The following is a 24,393-nucleotide window of genomic DNA, read 5'->3' as shown; positions in this document are numbered from 1 at the left end:
GATACTGGAGAGACAAAGTGGATAAGGTAATATCTTTTATTGGACCAACTTCAATTGGCAAGAAAGAGAAGCTTTGGAGCTTTTACAGATGTCTTCTTCAGGGCCCGTCTCTCTCACCAACAGAAGTTAGGCTAATAAAAGATATTACCTCACCTACTTTGCATCTCTGACATGAGCTCAGACATTCTGAAGTTTAAACCTTCAACGTGCATTCTGATTGGAGAGACAGTTCTGAAATTCCACCTCTTTGTTGGAGTGCCACAGGCCAAAGAGGAAAGGTCACAGCCTCAGAACAAAGAATCTGTTTATGCAGGGTTTTAACCCATACACAGGTTTGGATAGGAGATACCTCCCACTCCTTAAGAAATAACAGGGCAGTTGTTTGTTTATTCTTATTTCCTCCATAGTGGTTGCTGCTACTGAATCTTGGGATTGTCTGTTTGCTGCTAACTGTTGGCAGTTTAAATCATATTTATGAACTCAACTTTTTAAAAAGTCATTAAACTTTGCCTCAAGTCTTATGTGATAGCTACATATTTTATAAATGAAGATCTAAATGGAGTCTAGGTCACATTGTATACACAAATGTTAGCATTTTAACAAACAATAATTTGCACTCACACAGCTCATCTCAGCCAAACCTCTCAAATAGTTTTACTATTAATTGAAACTCTCAGTACTTCTGTGGAGATGGCAAGTAAAGAAGGGCAAGTTAAGGAATAAGGTGGCTAAGGCCCTTAGAAAAGGTGATACTGAGTCTGTGGTAATGCTAGGAATTGAATCCAGCAGTGGTGAATACCAAGTCCCCCAGACCAAGGCTACACTTCACTTAAAGTGACAAGACAACTTAAAATAATAAAACTGATCCTTCTGTGCAAAATAACCTAAAACCAAGATTAAATATGCTAAACAGACGGTCTTAACCTAGCAAAAAACATCATGCACGGAAAGTCCCTTCCACTTGCATCTGGGTTCACTGAAGGCAATAGGACTCCATACTGGCTCACTATTTTGGCCCTCACATATTGTGGGATAGGGCAATAACTTGTTGTGTCATTAAGTCACACTTAATACAAATGCAAGCATTATGATTCAGAAACTGCCATCTTTTCACTGATGGAAAAATATATTGACTCAGCAGTAACCTGCACAGCATGTTTTAATAATTCATTATCTTCAAACATTCCATTATTCCTTATTGAAAGCATTTTAAAATTTAAATTTCTTTCCGGGGCACAATCTAGATCTTTATGACATGGCTTTTGCCAACTGTCATCTTGGATTTAAATGACTACCTATGAAAAATCATGTTTGCAAACTGAAATATGTCTACACTAGTAGTTTTGGATTTTTTAATTTAAAACAGTAAATGAGACTTGTACAGCGTTTATCTGCAAAAAGCCACTATACATATTGACTAACTTTCACAACAGCTTTCAAGTAGACCGTAGCCTCATTTTATAAATGGAAAGGTAACTGCCCAGAGAATCAGTGCCAGTGATGAGACTAGTACTCATGAGTTCTGAATCCTAACGCTCAGGTCATAAGTCTACCCCCTGATAAAAGATGAAAAAAACCTCACCTGCTGAATGTATTCCAGAGGCACTGGTGTCGCTTGGGTAAAAGTTTCTAGATGAATTCCATGGACTGGATCTTCAACAATCAGACATCCAATGTCATACCACCTGCAATGGCATACAAATTACCCAAAGCTTTAAACAGTAAAGAACATCAACCAACTCAAGAATGGAATTCTGGCAATGATGCAACTCTGGCAGGGTTAAAATCCAAGCTCCATCTTATACATAAGGTATTAAAGGTAGCTTTGAAAAGTATAACTGAATGGAGCAGAGTAGGTTCAAAAAAATAAACAAATCAAAGCCCAGCACATCAGCAAGGCTGTGGAGGGGTTCTTGTTTTTTCCCCCCCCGCCCCTTAAGAAGTATTTTCTGAAGAAATCATATAAGACAAACAAGAAATGGGCCCTAATACTTCTCAAATTGTATTATGAAATGAATTACCTCAACGATTACTTGTCAGTTCCATCTTTTCTTAGGAAAATAGTTTGTTTAGAAAACAAGTTAATGTAAACTCCAAAACAAAAGCCTGTCAACTGCTGAAAGCAGTGCTGGGAAGTACATTGTGTGTGAACAGTAAAGGAAAACTGACCAGACTTGAGAATATAGTATGTTACTAGATGAAGGTACTTCCTCAGCATACCATTACTAGAATCTCAGTACCTACCCAGTATACTCTCCAAATCAGTTGTCATTTCAGAACAGAACTGGTAACCAATTCCAACTCTTACTTTATTATAAGTCTCTCACTTCTGTAGATTTAAGCGTGGCATGTTTTTCAACTTTGAGTCTCAAAAGCCTGACAGAATTTAGCTATTAAGCTCTCAAGATTTTTTGGACAAGAAGCTGAACAATTTCATCAAAGCAGAGACTGCCAAGACAGTACCGTACACTGACAGATTCTCTCCTTTCATCTCCCAAGTAGAATACTGCTAACAAATCTTTATGGGGCACCTGGACCTAATACAGAATGATTTTTCTTCCAAAGAATATGTTTAAGCCTCTCACTTGTCAGGAAGCAGTTCTGCGATGAAATTTTCTACAGATACAGCAGGCTGTTTCTCGTGTATCACTCCAGTCCGACGCAAGCTGTCTATCCTTTCCTGAGCTCCCTAGATGACAACGTAACAAGCTGTTAGAAAATATTCTCCTCATGTCACAACACAGCATAAAACTGATGGATGAATGTAACTTTTATCATTAAGATACACAACAGATATTGTTCAAAAAGCCTTTCGTGTTGCATAATAAACATTTTGAAATAAAAAATGCTTCCTTTAGAATCCCAAAAGTTACAGGAACTGTGATAAAACTTTGACAGTTTCAAATTTGCTTTAGTTCATTACAAATCAAATTACTGATTTCCTGTGAAAAATAACTTTCTTTCAATGTAAAGCTAGTTAAGACACCTTTACTTGTAATGGTGCCGAGTTTCGCCATGGTTAAAGATTATAAATGTTTCTATTACCCTCACCTATATTCTCCAGCATTATGCTCTGATTGTGTTAAAACTTTATCAAGTTGGTAACATCATAGGAGACTCTCTCCATTAAAACTAGTGTAATTTATTTAAAATGGCACTGTAAAGTAGACACTGGACCAAGCATTGATACACCGTGAAACTCTTATGTCAGACACAATATGCTAGGTACATTTGTAGTCAGTGACCTTGTAGAAAATAGACAAAATATTTATGCCCTTTAACTGTCTTTGCAACACGACACAAATACCTGAGACCATTTTCTAATGACTGACTTGGCATAGATGACACCTATACACAAAGATAGTAATGAACAAGAAAGCTTCCCCATTTAATTTTTCTGGGGAGACAAAAAGGTATTTCTCAGAGGATGGGATTGTTCTAGGCAAATTGCTCCATTCATGATCACTGATCTGCACAAAACTTTCGACATTGCCATTAACCCCTTACTTTTAATCCAGCTGCATAGCCCACAGGCTGTGGTGCAATGTTAGACAGTCCAGCTTCTCCTGTAACTGTGGCCATTCCGAAGACTTCTTGGAAAGCATCTCGAATGGCAGCAACTTTTACTTCTTTATTGGAGGTAACCACTATGTCCAGTTCTCCCCCAGATTCTACAAAGACAAAATATTTTAACAGAAGCTAATTCAAAATACACTCACATCTCAGAGCAGGCCTCAAAAATCAGTAGTCTCTTTCCCTATCTTCTCATGTACTGTACATATACAGCGCACTATCCATTGGTACATGTCAAGCTGAGTTTCTTGTAATGGGTACAAGAAACAGGAGTGTTGGTTAGAAGGAAATTGTTCCCACAAGCCATCTCTTATGAAGTAACCTCTACTTAGGAAATCTTTTAGGTGAAGGAGTTAAAATTAAGATCTTTTTAAATGAATTTTACATTCAGGGAAGTCAATGGGAGCTGATGATACTCAGCTTTTTTAAAGATCAGACAACTTATAGAAGCCAGCATATGAATTTAGAAGCCTAACTTTCGTTAACACTTTTTTTTTTTAAATCCTGGCCATAGGTATAAAGTCTGATATGTTTTGGTGATGTGGAAACTTGCTCACAAGCAAATGAACTGACATCTCATACTTGTTAACACTTATAAGACTGTAAAAGCTCAAAAGAAAGGGTTTTTTCCAAGTATATTCTTGAACCATGAGCTTCAATATAGATTGTTTAATTGTGTCTGCTTCTTTACAGCTCTAATGGTTCTGCATCTTTGTAGTTCATGTTTTCCTTAGACAGATAACATCTATGAAATGTGGGTTGTATTTTTAATCAAGAAAATAATTTTTAAGGAAAGAATTTAAAAAAAAATGTTTTATAGTAAACAATTCATACTTTTGGAAGAAGCCTAAAAATGACATTTTCATCACCTCTGCACAATTGTCTTTTTAACTGCTTCTAAGACTATTTTTGATATTACATTCCCTTTATTTTCACTAGCCAATCTTGGATAAGCTTTAATCCATCGCAGCACCTTCCAAAAGTCCTTGCTGCTACATGCTTCACTTCTTAAGAACAGCTTAAAACCCCCCTCAATATAACATGTTGGTATTTTCAAGCAAACAATGCTGAACTTCAAGTAGTTTAGTTGGATGTTAATTTCCCCTTGCAAAGTATCAAATATGAATACTTTGTACAGACAGAGAAAACTGGAAAGTTATTAGTCTGTTAAGCTGCCATTTCTGAAAAGCCTCTGACAGCAGGAACAAACAGAAAATTAAAGCAGCCTCTTTAAAAAAGGCCAAGATAATGCATTGCTTTTTTTTTGGGGGGGGGGGGGGACAAAAAACCAACAGATGCTACAGGCATCAAACACCGCACCTAGAAAACCTGCTGCTGAAGTCTGCAGTACTTACCCCCAATACGTCATCAACAGTAGCATTTACCACAATCAACATGAAACTTCAATATTGGAAAAAGAAGAGTTTTCATCTTGGCCCATATTGATTTCTCAACCCTCAATTACGGGAAACAGTTTCTCTGTATTAGAAGTCACTGAAGGTTTGCCAGAATGGTGACAACAGGACATTCTACCCAAGCCTTTCATTTTTAAAGCAAAAAATTCAAAAAGTAACCTTATTGCTCGATGGAATTTTATGTATATATCACTAAACATTAACAATTGCCTTAAACCTTAAGGTACAGTAAGACAGAAAACTGAGAACATCTTGATATGAATAAGGAATCACACTCTATAGTTTGAACAGGTATTTGAAGAGTCACATAGGACTTATGCAGGAGTAAACGCTAGTGGAATGCTCTGACAGCACAAAAATCTTCCAGGAGGTTGGTGCTAATGCTAATCCGTTATATGTCCAATAAACTATTCTATATATGGTACACTCTTTATTGTAGCACGCACTAAACGAGCTAGAAAGATACTGCAGCTTGTCAAATCAAAGCTATCAGGATTCAAGGACACACTCAGAAATGTAACTAGGTGGAAAAGAAAGCGATTCTTTCCCAACATTATACTCACTGAATTCAGCAGCAGTTTTGCCATTAACTTTATTAGGAGCAGGACTCGGCCCTGGGTTTATGATCATTATTTTTCTGTAATGAGTGTGTGAGAGCATGTGTTCACTCATCTTATATGCTGTACAATGCTACAATATAGAAATAAAGGTATTATGTGAGGGGTTGGCAACCTTTCAGAAGTGGTGTACCAAATCTTCACTTATTCACTCTAAGTTAAGGTTTCGGTGCCAGTAATACATTTTAATGTTTTTAGAAGGTCTCTTTCTATAAGTCTGTAATACATAACTAAACTATTGTTGTCTGTAAAGTAAAAAAGGTTTTTAAAATGTTTAAGCTTCACTTAAAATTAAATTAAAATGCAGAGCTCCCCAGACTGGTGGCCAGGACCCAGTCAGTGTGAGTGCAGCTGAAAATCATAGGTTACCTACCCCTGTATTATGTGCTAAAAGTTATGTTAAATTTGAGGTTTTAACCACAAGTAAGGAAATTCAGAGTTAAGGTTAGCATGTCAAGTTTAGCTCTCCTCCTGTAATGTACAGATTATAACAGAGGCTTTCATTATGTGATTACAAAACTGGTAACACGTGCTTCACATGATAAGTGGCGCTGGCAGCGCCACCAATAGTAAAGCTTGCTCAACGCCTTCCATTATAAGACCCCATTTTCAGCAGCTCACAATTTGGCCAAACTTCAGACTGAAATTTTCCATGCCAGGTGCCTGCCTTAGGCTAAATTCTTTTTAGAACAGGTCAGTTAAAACAGTTCAGCTCTTTCCAAGAATGACATAAGGGAAAATATATTGTTTTTGCCCATGTTAAAAAAAATTCTTACAGCCTTTCCACTGAGCAACTCTAGCCCCCAGATTTGGAGCTGGGATTTGAAATTCTGCAAAGAAGGGGGGAAATCACCCTGATGCCAGGGATGAGCCTTTTTGTTATTTTCATGACAACAGGAAGGTTGCAAATTTATGTCATGATCCTGCGACATACAGGGTTCCTCAAATACAAAAAATGGCAGTATACATAACAGTTAAAGTTCCAAGAACTGCCTTCCCCTTTGACACAATTTGTGTTTTTCAGACAATTTGATATAACTTGCAACGTGGGGAAGTTCATTTGGTTAACTGAATCTTAAGTTTCCAAGTTTATTACTGCATTAGATAATATTGTATTGTTTGCTGAGTATCACATAAAATTGCCCAGAGTTACACTATCAGATCCTCTGAAAGAGGAGAGAGTTAAGATTGCAGTAGGAACCTTTAACTCCAGATTTACTAGAGCTTTGGGGTTCCCTGCCTCCAAAGCCATTCTCTCCACTGTCTGGTTGGCCTTATAAGTGATTTCATACCACACACACAATAACTCCTACTTAATGAGCAGGTAAGCCTTTGTCACTTAAATATGAGGCTCTCAATGCTACTGAATAACTACCATCCTTAAGTATTTTAGCAACAAAGACAAAAAGTCCATAGGTTTGCATCCACTCAACAACTCCACCTAGGTTCCTGCAGTTTTCAAAATGAATTCGGATGAAACAGCTCTCAAGTCCATTATAAGTAACATATTATGTATTCCAACACCTCCGAAGTGCTGAGTACTATGAAGTCTCTCTTTGAATTCTGCTGCCAGCGATTCTCAAGCAGTAATGCAAATGCTGTGTTTTTTCTCTCAGCCCACCTCACCATACTCAACAGTGCTTCAGAACTGGCTGGGCAGCTTTAAAGTTTAACTTTGAAACAACTCCCAAGTCAGCTATGAGTAAAGATCCCAAATCAGTTTCTTAAATGAAATATAAAAAAAACTTTTGCCAACCCAGAACAGCTGCACGTCTTGAAGAGAGAAGAAACATTCAAGTATTAGCATTTCCTCTTCATGCCTCTACAAACCCTCAAGTTGTGTTTTGTGGCCTTTTAGTGACTTTCCATTCTCACTTTCTGGTATCAGAACTAAGCTGAATGATATTTAAGTACCCCATTAGGTAGGTTTCACTACAGAAAGTTGAAAGTGACATTGTTGCATGAAAACACAACATATTTAAATGGCAGCATACTGGATGGAAAATCTGTATAAGCAGTTTACATAACCTTAAATAAAAATCTTAAACTTTATTCAAAATGTAAGCGGCACACAAGAGAACTTTATCTTCTTATTGTTTTTCATACTAGAAGGATGTGGTTAGTGAAATTCCCTCAAACGTAGTTAAAAACGAAATCCAATGGACTTTACTGCACAGCACAGTTGCCAACTTTCACGCAGTAAATAACCACCCTGACTTTCACAATAAGCCAAAAATCAAGCGAATCCCATTTCAAAACAAGGCCAAAACAAGCCAATTCCTATGAACCCCAACGCTGTACGTGACTACATCCCCCCAGCGTGCAGTCTGAGACTGTGGTGGGACTGCTGCGCACCCCTGACTCTCTCCCCTCCTTGCCAGGAGCCGATCAAAAAGAAGTGACAAGCTACAAGCCAAACAAGCAACTTACACGCCAATTAAACCAAAAATAAGCATAATTTCTGCATTTTTTTCCCATGGGTTTAGCATGTCTGCCACAAAGGCACCATTTTATAGTAGAAATAAGCCACTAGCCGAGTGAGTATTCCTTGGCCATTAGCGCACTTATTGGACTACTAAAGGGACAAAAACAAATTCCAACACACTTGAGGCACACAACATATTTTAGCACTAAACTCAACATTACATTTTTTTCCTTTTAGCCAAGAATAACTCTGTAATTAAAATATTTTAAAGTTATTGTACAGTCTGTTCTAAGATTCCAGGATGCTCACTGTGTGTCACTCTGAAGTCTAGAATGTCTGTTTAGCCAGCATGAAGCAATGGAAACAGCTACAAGCAAGGTTGAGAACTCTTTTTGTTCAGAATATCACCAGGTTCAACCATCACTGGACTTCAGAGTTTATTGCCATTCCAATTTAAGTTCTCAGCCATTGTGACTTTACAAATTACATCCATGCAGTGAACAGCTACAATAAAGGCATGCATCTATGCCATGCAAAGTCTTACATCATTGTGACAACAGAGGTAACTCAACAAATCACTACTCTTACGCTACAGCTAACCTGCATGCAACAATTTCATTAGCTGTATGAAGGAGACTGCAGGGATGGTGAATTACTTGACCCAAAAATGTCATATCCATGGGTGGGCACGGACTTTCAGTTACTAGTTATTAAATACGATTCCAAGCTCTTCCCTCTCCCTTCCCTCAGTTTTTGTATTTTCATATGCATCTATGCAGACGACTATAGCAGACAGAGAACTGCACCATAAAGAGACAGCTGCAGGTGTCCAGATAACTGCTCACCTTCAAAAGTTTGCACCTGCAAATATTTAGAGACACCATGAGTTATCTTTCTGAAATTAACATATTGTGCAGACATAGCAACCTATACACTAGAAATCCAACCAACGCTGGTATAAGCAGTGTGGGCGAACGGATAAGGCACTGGCCTATCCCCTGGACTACACTGTAGACTTGTGTTCTATTCCCACATCTGCCACTAACCTGCTTCATCAAGTCACTTTACACACCTTTGTTTCCCATCCCATTCTTGTCTGTCCTGGCTATTCAGACTGTGAGCTCTTTAGTGAAGGGACTGTCTCTTACTGTGTGTTTATGCCACCATGGGGCACCAATCTCGGGTAGGACTTCTACGTACTAGTGTAATACAAAGAGACAGCCCCTGCACTGAAGAGCTTACAGTCTAATGAGAGGGACAAAGGGATATAACATACAAGCAGAAGATTAAAGCAGAGAGAGATTAAGGCTACATCTACACTGTGAGTTAGGGTGCGATTCCCCTGCTTGTGTAAACATGCTCATCCCAGCTCTTATTGAGCTACCCAAGCATAAAAAGCAGTGCATGGCTGAGCACAAACCCACCTGAAACCAGTGGACATGTACTCGATACAGTTCAGCCATGCGCCCACTACCACCACCTATGCTCCGACAGCTACACTGTTATTTATACTCACACTAGCTTGACAAAAGTTAACGTAAGTATGCGTACATGAGCAGGGGAATCACATCCGTGGCTCATAATGTAGATGTAGCTGTGTGACTTGCTTAAGATCACACAAAATCTGTGGTAAACTGACTAGAATCCAGGCCCCCTGAGTCTCAGTCCAGCGCTCTACCACAAGACCATCCCGACAAAACATCCAATTAAGGTGGCAGAATGGGTTTTTATACACCTTTCCAAAAAGTGCCTATTTTTGGAAATTATGGTATCCTTCCTGAGCCAAATTAGAGACATTTCAACCCCAAGTTTAATTGGGGAAGTTACAAATTGATTGCAAAGTGGGGCACAGAAAGATAGCAGCATTCCAAATGTAATGATTTCATTACTACCACACCACTAAAAGTCAGTGTTGTGTAACTTGAATCATGGCCCAACATTAAAAACAACAAAAACCCCTGTCTTAGGTACAAAATTTGGTGTACACCACACTCCAGTACTGCTTTTAAATGATCAGTTTCATTGTAAACCGGTACAGTACCTAAAAAGTTCTTCTAAAGAGTATAAGATCCACTTTAAGTTTACAAGTTCTGTATGATTCACACTTACTACCCTATGGAAGTTTGCCTCAAATACTTACTGATATACGGAGCCATGCCAGGATCCAGAGTGGTGATCATGGACTCTACTGAGTGTTTTGTTTTATCAAGCACCGACTTTACCATAGGATTCCCAGCTACACCCTACAAAATTAACAAATAAATAAGTAAATACTGTATATTGAGTTTATTCTCAAACCTTTAGGCCTTTTCTTAAACTTTGAAATATTACACTTGAAACAAACCTGGGACAACAAGTTGCTTCAGATTTTCCATTCAAATAAAACAGTGGTTCTCAAACTATTATACTACTGACGCCTTTCACATAGCAAGCCTCTGAGTGAGACACCCCTCTCCTTATAAATTAAAAACACATATTTTACACCATTATAAAATGGTGGCGGCAAAGCAGGGTTTGGGGTGGAGGCTGACAGCGCACGACCACCCATGCAATACCCTTGTGACCCCCTCGAGGGGTCTCAACCCCCAGTTTAAGAACTCCTGAAATATAAGTCAAGACACTCAGTAGGCATCTACGGAAAATAAATCCACACTTTTTGACATTATGCATCTCAGGGCAGAAACCAGACTGAAATGATTTAAAATCAGTTTGAGGCTTTGTAAAACTGATGCAAAAATTGTGCCATTGCAATTTTAGATTAAAGTTTACACAGAACTAATGATTTTTTTAAATGCTCATATGCAGAATAAGTGCTTTTTTGAAATGCACTTATTGGTGGTGCATCTTAGTTGAATTTTACACAAATGCTATATGCAAAAAACTAAATATTGAAAATTAAGGTCTTGATTCCATAAGTTCTTGAATTCAATGGGACTACCCTGTGCTTGCTAAGCACGTGCATAATTGCTTCCAGAATTAAAAGCTAAAATGTTTATTAAAAATCTTAGTGGCATGAAATCTCTCTCGCTTCAAAATGAAAGTTACCTGATTTTTAACAATTAAACATTATTTAAACTTTCAATTGAAGGTATGGTGAACTAAAAAATAAAAAAAAAAATTAAAAAACAGGCCAAAGTTCAGAAATAGAAACCTTAAGTTAGATTTTTAAGCCTGAATTTAGGCTTTTAATGTTGGCATTTTCAAAAGCACCGTTGTTATTTAGGCACACAGCTCCCACTGACTTCAAACCCTGCTGAAAGAGGACAGTATGATCAAAGCATTTCAAGTTTTCTTGAAATGTAGAAATTCAATATATCGAAAAGTAACATTGTTTGCAAACACAGCTCAGGCTCTTTTGCTTATCAATTTTGGGTTGGAGTTTGTGGTGTTGTGCATTAAGGATATTAATGAGGCCCTGGATTTGTTTCAGCACAAATGAGCAATTTAAGTGTGATTTTTTTCCTATTGAATTTCAGATCTCAGTTGGGGGAAAGGAGATTGAACCATTAAACTAAGAAACAAGTACTATTATAACAATTTAAGACTATAAAATGAAAAGTAAAAAAACAAAACCAAAAATGCATGTAAAAATATGATTTAAGTTTTTTTTAAATCATGATTTTTAGCCACTGAACAGAGACTGAGATTTACCTTTTCTCTTGGCTAACAGACACATACAGGAGAGAGAGAGAGAGAACGAGAACGCACATGTCTGCATGTGCGGTGTAACCACATTAATGAATTCTCTTCCACCACAAGAATTCTGGGGTCTCACTATTGTAGTATGACTCTTTTCAACTAGGGTACACTTTTCTGACCTTACTACTAATGCTACTCCATAAACTCATTACTGAAAGGCTGTATTGAGATGAACATTAAACAATCCCTCTCTTTCAGTGATGAAGAGCATTACATACTGTAGCTTGTCTAGTACCACCACCCTGAGACCAGAAATCCTAGGGTTGTATTTATGTATAGGTCCCTAGTATTTACTACAGATGCTTTCACACCATGTAACTGGACTGCCTGAAACAATTTAAAATGAACATTAAGAGGGAGGGTTTCTTTTTTTACCTTCTGGAAAAGCCAACGTGATCTATTTTTGTATAGTCCACCATTAACAAAGATTTCTGAAGCGACATAGCTGAAAGTCATTTATATATAGGTTCCAGAAAATATGGGCAATGTGTCCAATGTTCCTCTGCCAAACGATCATATGTGGAACTGCTTTCTACTGCATTCAAATTGTATTCTTCAATATGAATGCAAATACTCCCCCAAATCACAGTGAATGCCAATCTCACTCCAGAACAGCTTAATCAGACTTATTTAGTTTAGTGAAGGCACCAATGAAGAGTCAGCTCAGTAACACTTTGACAAAAAGCATTTCACAAGCATAAAAATTAGCAAAAAAAATACAATAAAGTATAAAACCAGACTTAAAAGTCAGTCACATTTATATATCTACATTTTTGCTTTAGAAAGGCATCTTATAGCCCAGGAAATTTTCTCTTAGTGTGCAGCATTTGTTATTTATGTTGTTCAGTATATTTACAATATTTTGAGGAAATGTGCAATACTTAGAAAAGTTATCAGAGTATTTTAAATTGCTGTCCACCAAAGCACTTTCCACAAAATACTGATATTTTCCATTTCTTTGTTGCAGATGGAACACATAAATAAATCCACATAATTTATAAACAATAGCAATGACTGCTACACGTTAACAACAATAGTCAATTCTCATTCATCAGGTCACAAGATATTTGATACAGGAATCAGGATAAAATCTGTCCCTCCGCTACCCTGTGCGGCACTGCAGAAGTAACCATGTGCATTAATTTGGGGATCAGGGAGATGGGGGAGGAAAGGCATCTTCCACTTTCCTATAAACAGTCACACTGGTCATTGCTAGAAACAGATATAAAGGCTTGATGAGCTGACTGTCTGATTAGATACAGCAAATAAAACAGCTACTTACCCTACAGTAACTGTGGCTCTTTGAGCTGTTGTAGTCAGTGTAGTTTCCATTGTAGGTGTGCATGAATGAGAAAGGTTTTGTTTTTTTTTAATAGTTATGTCAGTCGTGAATGCATACGTTCCCTGCATTACCTTGCGCCTGTGCTCACATTCCCCGCATTACCCTGTGCTCCCACCATGAGCTTTTGTCAGTTCCTTGTAATTTAAAATTTGTATTGCTGAGCACTCCAAAAAGAGGGACAGAGGGCAAGACATGGGATCCACACTGATTACAACAGATCAAAGAACCAGTGACTATAAGGTAAGTAACTGTTCTCTCTTCAAGTATGTGTCAGTGTAAATCCTGCTGCAGGTTACTGGCAAGCAGTATCCTCCCTGGATGGTAGGACTGAGGAGTTTTCGCTGTCTCAGTCAGACAGTGAAGTATTGTTCTCCCAAAATTTGATGTCTGGCTTTGCTGACATGTCAAGTGCATAATGTTTGTGTGATGCAGTCAACCGTTACTGGGTGTGAAAACAAGAAATCAAAGTCTCTGGAGAAGCAGCTGTATGTAGTGGACTACACCAGGAAGTCAGAACTAGAGTTGTGATCCAGCCTGCGCTAAGCAATCACTAATCTTCACAGGAACTGCTAGGAGTGGGAGGGAGCCCAGCTCACTCCAGCAGATAATAGTCAGTTCCAGAAAGGGTGTTCTATTGCTTCCAGAAGGATTGCCTAGTGAAAACTGGGAGTCGGGAGGCTGGCAAGTAATCCAGGAAGGCTAAAATGGAACCCAAGAGATTCTGGAACACGACAGACCTTCAGAAAGGAAAGTATCAAATCAGGAACAGCAGGCATGGGCTGGGCCTGCTTCCTTTACAGCAGGGGTCTCAAAGTCCTCGCGGGCTATCTGCAGTCCAAGAACCTCCCCACTGCCTAGAACCACAGTGCTCTATGCATGACAACTACAGTGGCCAAAGATCGATCTGCAATGTCTAAAGCATCCATTGCTGCCTGCAAAACTGTCTTGGCCACCATTGATGCTGGCCTTTCTAAATTATGTCCTGAAGATCCTCTGCTGTCATAAAAGGAATTCCATGTTGAACAGGATGACACCCTTTCTTCTAAGTATCATACTTCGGCAGAAGGGACTGGCTGTTAGCCTCACACAGCTGGAACGAAGCTGAACAGCATGACTTCCTCTCAAATAAATTGATATTTTAGGGTCTTCGTCCTTAGATGTGCTTTAGCTCAATTTCTACCTCTCTTGTACAAGTCACATAATTAAGGAGCCCAGCCTGGAGACAGCGCAAAGGTCCTCAAATCCTGTGGCAGGCACCTGGTACTTCTCAGCTTGTTTTGTGATTGGCATTACTATGGATGGAGTCTGCCACAGAGCTTTACCGAGGTCGAGCAGTCCCTCATTATGGGAAGGGTGATCCTGACAAGACCAAAAGCTGACAGGTTTTCAAACAGCTTATGAGATTTCTTTGTTCTGAGGACTGCTGAGACTGGAAATTGACAAAAGGAGTGTCTGGAACACCCTGAAGTCATCTGGTGCCAGTACTGATATCAAGGATACAGTTTCATCTGGCAACAAAGAGAAGAGATTCTTTTGCGATGAGTTGGGGTACTGATGTTGTTTTGACCCTAAATCTGGTTATTTCTGGCATTCAGGTATTAGTGGTCTGGCCATGCATACTGCTAGCAAGAGAGAGCTCTCTCTTTCCTCAGTTATGGAAAATGGCTTCTCAATGCCTGTGATATTGGCTGTACAACACAGGAGTACAGCAGACTTTGTTTGATGTTGGTCAGTCTAATGCCAGTCTTGATGGGCTGGTGGTATTTGAGATCTATAAGAGAAGCCCATAGGGCTCCCAATAGCACTGATCACAGAGGGAAGTTCTCTACTCAGTGATGGGAAAACATATGCCCCAGGGACGGTGAGAAGCAGTAATTCTCTTCTGGGGCAGCAGCAACATGTAAGGTGCTTGCAGTACCAGAGTCTGTACCAGTGCCAGTAGGTGTCTCAGCATCAATGATGGATCCAGTTCTGCCCTAGTCTCATCCCCCAAGGCCAGGATTAACAATGAGTGGTGAATTATTGGAGACAGGATGAGGGCCAGCAGAATCTGCTGCATAGTAGCCTGCCCTTTCTCAGTTCTTGAGTCTGTACAGGGCTTGGACTTCTCTGTGAATGCTTTGCAGCAGTCTGTCCTTGTGGGATGACAGTGAGCTTCTTCTTGAGTGTCCACCTCTATATTTGGAGCAGCTCTTAGTGGTACTTGACTTCAAAATTGGAGGTTTTGGTGCTAGCTTCAAAATTTTTGAGGGCAGCTTCAGTGCCAGGAATGCCTGTACCAGATCTTCCCATGGAGCAGTCTTCTCTGCACTTGTCTCAGGTGTCACCTATCTGGCTTGACAGAACGAATGTAGGATGCAGACTTGTTCACTGGTGGGATTCTGGACCTTGTTTCCTTGAGGTCTGATGAGACCTATATGGACTGTTCCAGAAGATGGAGTTTCAGGTCTTGCAACTTGTACATTAGAGCAGAGAAGGACAAGCAAACCAAGAATCTGCTCAGTATATGCCATTCCCCAAGCAGAAGATAAATACTGTGTCCGACCTTCAGGAGGATTAGTCCATCGCAGGATAGACAGCTTAAAGTCTGAAGGTTTCAAATCTGCCATGTTAAGAACCTTTCTACAGAGGGGGTCTGACCAGTAAAGCTCAGCCTACGTTGGTTCATGGTAGTTGAACATAAAAGATAAGTAGTAGTGCTGAAGACTTTGTAAGGTTTTGAAGTTTAGCCTGAGTTATGAACTAATGGTCTGACAAATGCCAGGCTCTATCTTGTTGCCACAGGCAGAAAGAGGGAACTGAGGGAGGGATGCAGCCGTCCTACCATTAATACCTTCCGGTCTCACATGCATGAAGTTCATGTGCACCTACAGAGGGATTCACACTAACACATACTTGAAGAACCTATGGTACATTTTAGTTTGTTAAAAGACTTAATCCACAAATGGTAAAAGAAAAAAAAATTACTTTTATAAATCCCCAGAGGCCTCCAGCAGACGCTTCATTATGTATGCCAGCTCCTCTGGGGTCTTCATGCTCCTCTGGGAAAGTTATTGCAGAGCCACTTCCAGTTCCGGGCACCAGAGAGGATGGGAAAGTTGTTTGTTGAGTAACAGGATTTGTCAAGACACCTGATAAGCAAAAACAAGCCACACACAAACATTCATGTATCCTACCACAATTAATTTCCTACAGCAATATTCTTTTAGCTGTCTTAAAGCAAGAGAGAAGCTGGAAATAAGAAAGCAGAAGCCAGCATCACATGACCAGCCAGCTCTCTGTATATCACCAGCTGGTTTAGAAACTACTGCATTAGAGTATAATTTATGGATTCAAAATGTTACACTATATCATCATTGTACAGCAAGTGGAGTTTCACCGTGTTCTGAACAGAGCCCACATACATTACATACAGTGGAGTTTTGCTACACAGGTTATCCTGAGTAACTTTTTGTTTTAGTTACATTTTTTCCCCTAAACTTGTATGTTTCTAGGGTTTTCCTGAAATGACACTTCTATACTAGACCATGACTACTTCTCCCCAAAAAGCCACTCCCATCTCTTTATACGCAGAATGAGATAGATACACCTGGCATAATACAGAAGTCAGCCAGCATTTCTCTACAGGGAGGCCGGTTGAACAGAAAAATGCTGACATCCTACTACCCCTTATGTTACACATAAGGTCACTAATGAAAACTTGCCTCATCTTACAAAAACAGAACAAAATACTACCTGTGACTGAAGATGCAGAAAACGATGGCATCAACGGGGTCTGTGGTGCTCGCCCAGCATGACCTTTGGTAATGTCATAGGATGAAGAAATGGAAAATCCTGAAATGGGGGGTGCCGTGGGAGGTGTAGAAAGGTTAGGGCTAGGAATACAGCTTAGAGGAGGAGGTGTTGAGAAATGGGACATGGCACCGCTAAAAGCTGAAGCAGTTGGAGGGGTAATAGGAGGTGGGGCAGGAATTAAAGGGGGTGCAATAGTTGAAACTGTTGCAGAAGGCACAAATGGCAAAGGCGCTGACGACCTCATAGGAGAAAGTGAAGACACTAGGGGTGGTAGAGGTGTGGAGAATGATTGAGGAGGGAAAGATGGTATAGGGGATATGTCTGGAGCAGTGAGAGAACTGGACAAAGCTATGAGGGGAAAAAACGGAAAAAAGAAAAGGCACTTTAATAAAAAGTTATCATAGCTTTAAAATTATTTACAAAATATCTGAATAAGACACCTAAAGATTTCCCCCCCAAAATAAGTTTGAATTCAGAATCTAGTTGTATGAAGTAATGATTCTAGTTACAAGTAAACTATCACCAAAAAAGTAAGTGATGCCCCATCTTCCACTGTGACCCCATCAGATATCAAGCTAGGCAGCAGTAGGATGGGTCAGAATTTGAATGGAGACTTCCAAAAGTGGTCTCACATATTGCCAGTTCAATAGGTGACAATCTTCTTTCTGAGTCACTACTCAGTTAACACTCCAAAAGGAATTGTGCTACTGGAAGAAGTGTTCATTAGAGATTTTGTAAGACTTTAATAACTCAAAGTGGAATCTGGCTAAATTCCAACTACCTTAATTTCACTTAAGTTTTAACTAGACAGGTATGATGTTTTCTGCTGTACTTCCTGTGCTAAACTCTTGGGTAGTACTGCTGTAAACTGTTAACAGCTTTCACATTTCACCTCAGTAGTGGTTACCTTTCAGTACTGTGAAATGATTGCTGTTGTGATGGCAGTATAAAGTGTAGAGAGTACTTTGAGTTTAAGATACATAATAATGCAAATTAACAAGAAAAGAATAATGATATAAGGTGGGGGGAGGCAGTGAAGGGAAGAGTTAGGAAATGTTTAAATTAAGGTTCTCAAGTCAACATTATTGCATACCCCACAGCACCAACTGCTATTAAGAGAACAGTACCTATGTAAAAATGATACCATCTCTCTCAACAGTTCTGATCCCTGTGTGACTTGAAAATCGTAACAAAAATAACTCATTACTTTTTATGCCTTTTAGTAATTCAGAGGCAAAATAACTACTGGAAAGTACACTAGATTCTAAGTATCAACTGGAAGGTCAGATGTTACTCTGAGGTTGCACAATTGTGACTGTATATGCACCCAAAAGGGGGGAGATACGGTCTACAGAAAATGGTGCACACACTAGAAAATCAGGCCAAGTGAGCAGGTAATTTCCCCACATGATCCTGCCAAATCTTCTGATTATCTACAGTACTAGCCAACTCTATTAGTAGAACCTACACAGCAGTCAAAGCCTCTATCTTTTCCACCCACTCCTCCATAAAAACCCTAGACATACACCCACATAATTTCTTATAGAAGTGCAAGTTTAAAAAGCCATATTCTTCAGAGATGCAGCAAGTCATTTAAGGAGCACGCTACTAGGATTAAGGAAGAAATTAGTTATTCAATTTAGTCTGGAGAAGTGCACTGCAATTATACTGATTATAATATTGTTTTCACTTGGACTAATCGCTATGCTTCAAACACATGAACATGCAAAACCCAGTTGCTTGGAAGCCTCTTATACCTAATGAGACAGGTGTGGTGGTGGCAGTGGTGGCAATGGCGATACCAGCAGCTACTGTCCCTGCTGTGCTTGGCGGGGGAGTGCCAGGTGGGGTCGTCTCTATTCCACTCTCTTCCATCATTTTTCTTCAGCTACAACAAACTGCAGAGAAACAAAATCTGTATTGAGAAATAAGACAAAACTATTTCTAACTGAATTACAATGAAAGGAGCATTCTATAGCAGACTAGATGCTGGTTTAGGAGCCCAGGACAATTTAAATACCAGTTCCAAAATAAGTCTTTTGAGGAGCCCTAGAGAAACCATTTACTCAGTGTCCCGCAAATCTGTACAGTAATATTCTTTTCCCAGCTTCTACTATAGACAATGTTTCAAATTCAAAACTTCTCTCTGAAATCCTTACTTCTAAAACACCTTTCATTTATGGATATGAAATATTTTACAAACACTAAACCTCACAAAATCCACACAAAGCAGGTAAGTATGTATTGCCATTTTACAGATAGATAAACTAAAGCACTCAGACTGTGCACCTGTTTTCAACATGGTGCTGAGCACATCAACTTATTTCAAAAGAAGCTGTGGTAGCATTTCCGTAAATTCATGTGACTTGCCAAAGGTCTCAAAGAAAACCACTGGCATATCTGGGAACAAATCCCAAGAAATCCTGAGTCCTTGTCCTCTGCTTTAACGATGACCTTGTTTATATTCGAAAACTTGTGCTGATGTAACTAACTGAATATAAAAATCTATGTGGTTATACCAGTGCAAGTCCCTAATACTGACACAATGGAAAACCATTTTAAATTGCACTTAAAGTGACTTAGTGCAGTAAGCTTAAACCCAACTTCAAACAGATTCAGTGTGTCTACATTAGGGGGTTACCCCAAGTGTAACCAGATGGATTTTTATAACGATTTAGCTACAGCAGTTGATGTTTACCAAAACAGACAAGCCCTATGAGACCACACTCTCTCTCTTCTCACTAACCTAATGAGAGCATCAAAGATTAAGACTGAATGACAAACTGGTTTTCTTTCACCATCAGGATCAGTAGAGGATAGGAGTGTCTTTCATCATGCTAAAACACTGGAAAATCCGTTTTACCCCAAGAAACATTAAATCATACCCTTGCTTAAAAACACATTACTACTACAAAGGTAGCACAAAATGTGTGGGAAGCAGGAGAGAGAGATGGGAGAAAAACATGCAAATGAATTCTCAACTTTCCTTTTCTCCCATTTCTGATTTGTATTCTACAGTACAAAGGTAATTAAAAAATACTAACAAATAATAATAATAATGTCTTGCCTCTCAAGTCTGGTAAACCAGGTACTGGCCGTTATTATTTGCTTCTTGGAAAAACATTTCCTACGGTAGCTATAACGAAATACAAATCCCATGTGAACTAATTATAACAAATAGACTGAGACTTGATAAGAATTGTCCACACTATCCCTTACGTAAGGAGCTATCAAACTCTGCCAGCATATTCCTTTAATGAGGCACACTGGGAAGATCTTAGAAAATGTGCTAAAAATGCAATACGATACACATATAGAGATTTCCACTTAGAAAATTACAGGGTTTTTTCCCTGCTAGTAAAAAGTCATATTCCATGTAAAAAATAGTCAGGTACTGATTTAACACTAAAAATGTTCACATTCTTGTTACCTTGTTATTCTTGAGGAAGGTAAAATATATACATTCAAATACACACACAGATATACAAACAAGAGAAGGTATAGCAACAGTCAATTCTGACATATGCTCACAGGTGAACTGTAAAGTTCCTGAGAATAAATGAGAGTTTATATTATACAAAGAACAGTTCTGTTGCCCCTGGAAAACACAAACAGAAGGCTTTGCACAAAAGGTTCAGGTGACAAGGAGGGAGATGGAATACTTGAGCAAAGTTACACAGAGGCAACAGATCCATTCCATGTCCACTATACAATACCCTTCATGGCTGAGGTCCGCCAACATGGGGGGGGGGGGGGAAATTCCCCATATACCATTAGATCTACTGCCTGCAAGCCAGGCTTTCTTCCCCAGCTCAAAACCTCTCTCCATTCAAGAACAAATGAAGGACCTCTGAAGCAGCATTCTGCAGCCTGTAGGCGATATGGATCCTCTCTGCAGAATCTCTGCACCCACCCCAGTCCCCTGAAGTGGAACTGCATTAGGTAGGGTTTTCCATTCAACTTACCTGGGCTGAAGGATTTATTTTTAATAGCATGTTTTTAAAAAGCTAATAGCACAAGTTTATATTTCACAATAAGAACATTCCTAAAGCTCCTCCTCCTTCAATTACCTGCCAAAAATCTAATGTTGTTTTTATGGCTGTGAAGACATTAGTTATTCTTGAACAAACAAGAAATTCTCAATTCAGGTTCCAGCAGACAAGTTTACTCCTAAGGGAATTCTGCACCAAAAAAAAAATTAAAAATTCTGAGCATACTTTAAAATTCTGCATACGTTATTTGTCAAAACAACATCATATCATACCAGTTTCAATTATTTTTGTAATTTATTTCAAAATACCTGTCAGCAAGTATGTCTGTAACAATACAGACAACAAAAGATTTATCCAAGATAGAGAGTTAAAGAAATCCCTAAGACAACCCAGTTTCTGTTTCTCTGTTATGCTTTTGTTGGGTGTCTCAGTCTGGGTACGTCACACGTGCCAGCTGGGCACATCTTGGGAAGAAAACTCTACCCTTCCAGTCTTTTAGTCTATTATCATTTTTTTTATTCTACCTCCCATAGAGTTACCATATTCCCAGTTTCCAAATAGAGGACACTGCCTCTCATTACGGGTGAGGGGGAGTTGTGGGGGGTACAGTTTGTGGGGTGCTCAACGGGTGTTTGTACTGGGAAGGCAGACTTGGCGGGTGCTGAACTAGGCACCTGGGGCCTCAATCTTGAGATGGAGGGGCAATGTCACCCCCTGTCACAGTGGCAGGGAGGAGAGTGCAGACCCAGAACATAGAGCAAGCCTGTCAGTCACTGCCTCCATGAAGAGCCCTCCTCCAGCCCAGGACCGGCAGCCAGGGCCTGGGTGGGTAGGATCCAGCAGCTGCAAGGGACCAATCAAATGTGAATGCAGGGGAGCGATCAACTGCAAAGCAGACCAGTCAGGGCTCCTTCTGAGCTGCAACATCTGCTCTGAAAGAAATCCAGACATTGTCTCATCAGAAAAATCTGCCCAGACAGAGAGTGGAGGATCAAAAACAAAGTGGATAAAAATCAATGATTTTAAAAATAAATAAATCTGATTTTTTTTGATAAAATGCTTTTTGAGGAAAAAGCAATCTAAAGATAGTTTAAACTAAGATAACATATTTTTGAGCTATAATGTATCATAGAATACGGATTATAAATTCTAATTCTATAATATGAGACAATATATACATGGAATGCTGAAAAAAAGTTTTGTAAATGAGTTCCAATAGTTCTTGGATTAAGGACCCAATCTTATGGGGTTCCACAGGTTTCTGTATAGATTATTTAGGTTAATCTTTCCATCTACTCAATGGGACTCAGTGCTCAGTCTAGAAGATGCCATCAGAGATGCTTAGTTCTGCAGTTCTCAAACTGCGGATTTGTGTCTCACAAGGTAACACGCTTGTAAACAGCAAAAATGTTTTAAAATAAAATAAATATATAGAGATGGGAAATAATAGCTTCAACCACACTGTCCCTCGCAAATTTGCGTTCACAGAATCAACTCCTTCTCTCTCTCTAAAGGTGCAAAGTTTCAAAAAGTTCAATGAATAGAAGATTGTTGGGGGCATAATATAGTGGTTCTCAAACTGGAGCCGCCGCTTGTGTAGGGAAAGACCTGGCGGGCCGGGCTGGTTTGTTTACCTGCCAGGTTCGCAGGTTTGGCCGATGGCAGCTCCCACTGGCTGTGGTTCGCCGCTCCAGGCCAATGGGGGCTGCAGGAAGCAGCGCAGAACAAGGGATTTGCTGGCCACCGCGATCGGCCGAACCTGTGGACCTGACAGGTAAACAAACCAGCCCGGCCCACCAGGAACTTTCCCTACATAAGTGGCGGCCCCAGTTTGAGAACCGCTAGGGTAATAGAACTGGACAAGGAGAAGAGGTCTGGGGATAAATGTGAGAAGTGAGGGATATGCTTGTTTTGTTAAAATACTGTATGTTTGCTGCTGAAGAAAAAAATCCAGAGTACTTAACATTGTTGTATTAGTTAAATAAAACAATTTAAATGTCTGTCTGGTAATGTTCTCCTCCTAATACAGCCTAGCAAGAAAATCCTCCAAATATCAATGATTAACTTGTTGAATTCGAGATATTTATGAAGTTATTGGGAGATGTACTACCTGCTTCAATTACCTTTGGTAAATGAAATAATCAAACAATCATTCATTTTCTGATATAGCTGTAAAACTAGTCTGAAAAGTTTACAAAATAAATCACCATTTAAAAATGCATAGTGTGTACGTTCTAAAAATGAAACCTACATCTATCTCTGAGTTGTGGAGAATATGTATTAAGGTTATAACAACCAACAAGAATGTACTTTTATACAGAAAACCATGATTAAATCAAGTCTTCCTGATTAATGATTTAAATCACGATTTAAATCAAATCCACCCCGATCAAAAAAAGAGGCAATGTCTGCGAAAACTTGGACCTACTAACCTTAGTCACCTAGTCCCCCTGCAAGACCCTCCCCTTTTACTCTCAGTCTCCCCTTCCAGAAAGCAGCAGCCTCTCCCTGCAACTCCCAGCTGTGGCTCCTGCCTCCTCCTGAGGGGTGCAGTTTGCCAGCTCTGGCAACTGCTGCACAGGGAGGGGACCCAGCCACACCAGGTGGCCAAGTGGGGCCAGCAAACCTGGGAACTGTAGTCCACCTGTTTCTCCCATGCAGGTGCACTGTGAGCTAGGCTCTGCCAGGGCAGCCAGCAGCAAAAATTCTGCAGGAAAAAATGAAATTCTGCCCAGAACATTAATTCTTGCAAATTCTACACTGTGTAGTGGCACAGAATTCCCCCAGGAGTAAGACAAGTAAAGAACTCATTGGTCAAAAAGACTAAAACACATAAGCTATTTGATCAACTCTCCATAACACAGATGCATCTGAAGACTTTTTTTTTTTTTTTTACCCAAGAAAGCTTATGCCAAATAAAACTGTTAGTCTTTAAGGTGACACCAGACTCCTCTCCATAACACTTTCATTAAACAGCAGTATTTCAGATAATGCTGTGAGTAAATGCTGTTGATAGGTTGTTTTTTTAAATACACACACACAGTCCACGTGTAATGAATGAACAGCTTCCACATGGAACTTTCTCAGTGGTTTACTACAATATATTTTCCAGACTAATTATAGGCTCAAGAGCTAAGGAACAAACAACTTAATCTAGAAAATAAGGTGTAAACAGGATACTTAAATAGAAATCTATCATCCTGATTCTCCACTACCATGCATTCTATTTACTTATTTACATTTATGTGGAATGAGCGCTAAGCAGGCAACAATACTGCCTATCCGAAGTGTTCACATATCACAAGTATCCCCCTAAAAATCATGACTTTAAAATATATTTTGTGATTTTAAGTTTGCCTTCTAGTTCTTGAGTCGTTGAGGGGAAGCTGCCTGCCCCAAAGTGTGTAAGAGCATTTCAAGTTAAAAAAAAAATTCCCCTCTCACCCCTATGGGTGGTATGTGTCTTCCTCAACCTCGGGTCCTCTACCAGAGGCCTGGGAGTTTGAGGGTTCTGCGCAGTATCTTAGCTGTTCCT

At 39.5% G+C, this 24,393-nt stretch overlaps 1 protein-coding gene across 7 annotated transcripts in view; it reads right to left on the bottom strand.

The window, feature by feature from the left end:
- The window catches only part of PRRC1 (proline rich coiled-coil 1), a 36,856-nt gene that overhangs the window by 5,081 nt on the left and 7,382 nt on the right, over window positions 1–24,393 (bottom strand). For 2 of the 7 annotated variants that reach the window (XM_075067185.1, XM_075067186.1), the window contains exons 2-9: window positions 20,937–21,047; window positions 18,624–18,764; window positions 16,807–17,214; window positions 16,039–16,202; window positions 10,171–10,273; window positions 3,508–3,671; window positions 2,586–2,689; window positions 1,583–1,685 (exon numbers count right to left, since the gene is read on the bottom strand). In XM_075067185.1, coding sequence (XP_074923286.1) covers window positions 1,583–1,685; window positions 2,586–2,689; window positions 3,508–3,671; window positions 10,171–10,273; window positions 16,039–16,202; window positions 16,807–17,214; window positions 18,624–18,744 — 1,167 coding nt within the window. In that variant the 5' untranslated portion in view covers window positions 18,745–18,764; window positions 20,937–21,047. Of the gene's footprint in view, window positions 1–1,582; window positions 1,686–2,585; window positions 2,690–3,507; window positions 3,672–10,170; window positions 10,274–16,038; window positions 16,203–16,806; window positions 17,215–18,623; window positions 18,782–20,936; window positions 21,048–22,492; window positions 22,564–24,393 lie in introns of those variants that run through there. The other 5 variants (XM_032798544.2, XM_032798545.2, XM_032798542.2 and 2 more) reach the window with 3 other exon arrangements.

The sequence above is a fragment of the Chelonoidis abingdonii genome, chromosome 6 (assembly GCF_003597395.2).
Source record: "Chelonoidis abingdonii isolate Lonesome George chromosome 6, CheloAbing_2.0, whole genome shotgun sequence".
NCBI lineage: Eukaryota > Metazoa > Chordata > Testudines > Testudinidae > Chelonoidis > Chelonoidis abingdonii.
Note: the sequence above shows the minus strand (reverse complement) of the source record. Positions and strands in the feature narration are given on the sequence as shown.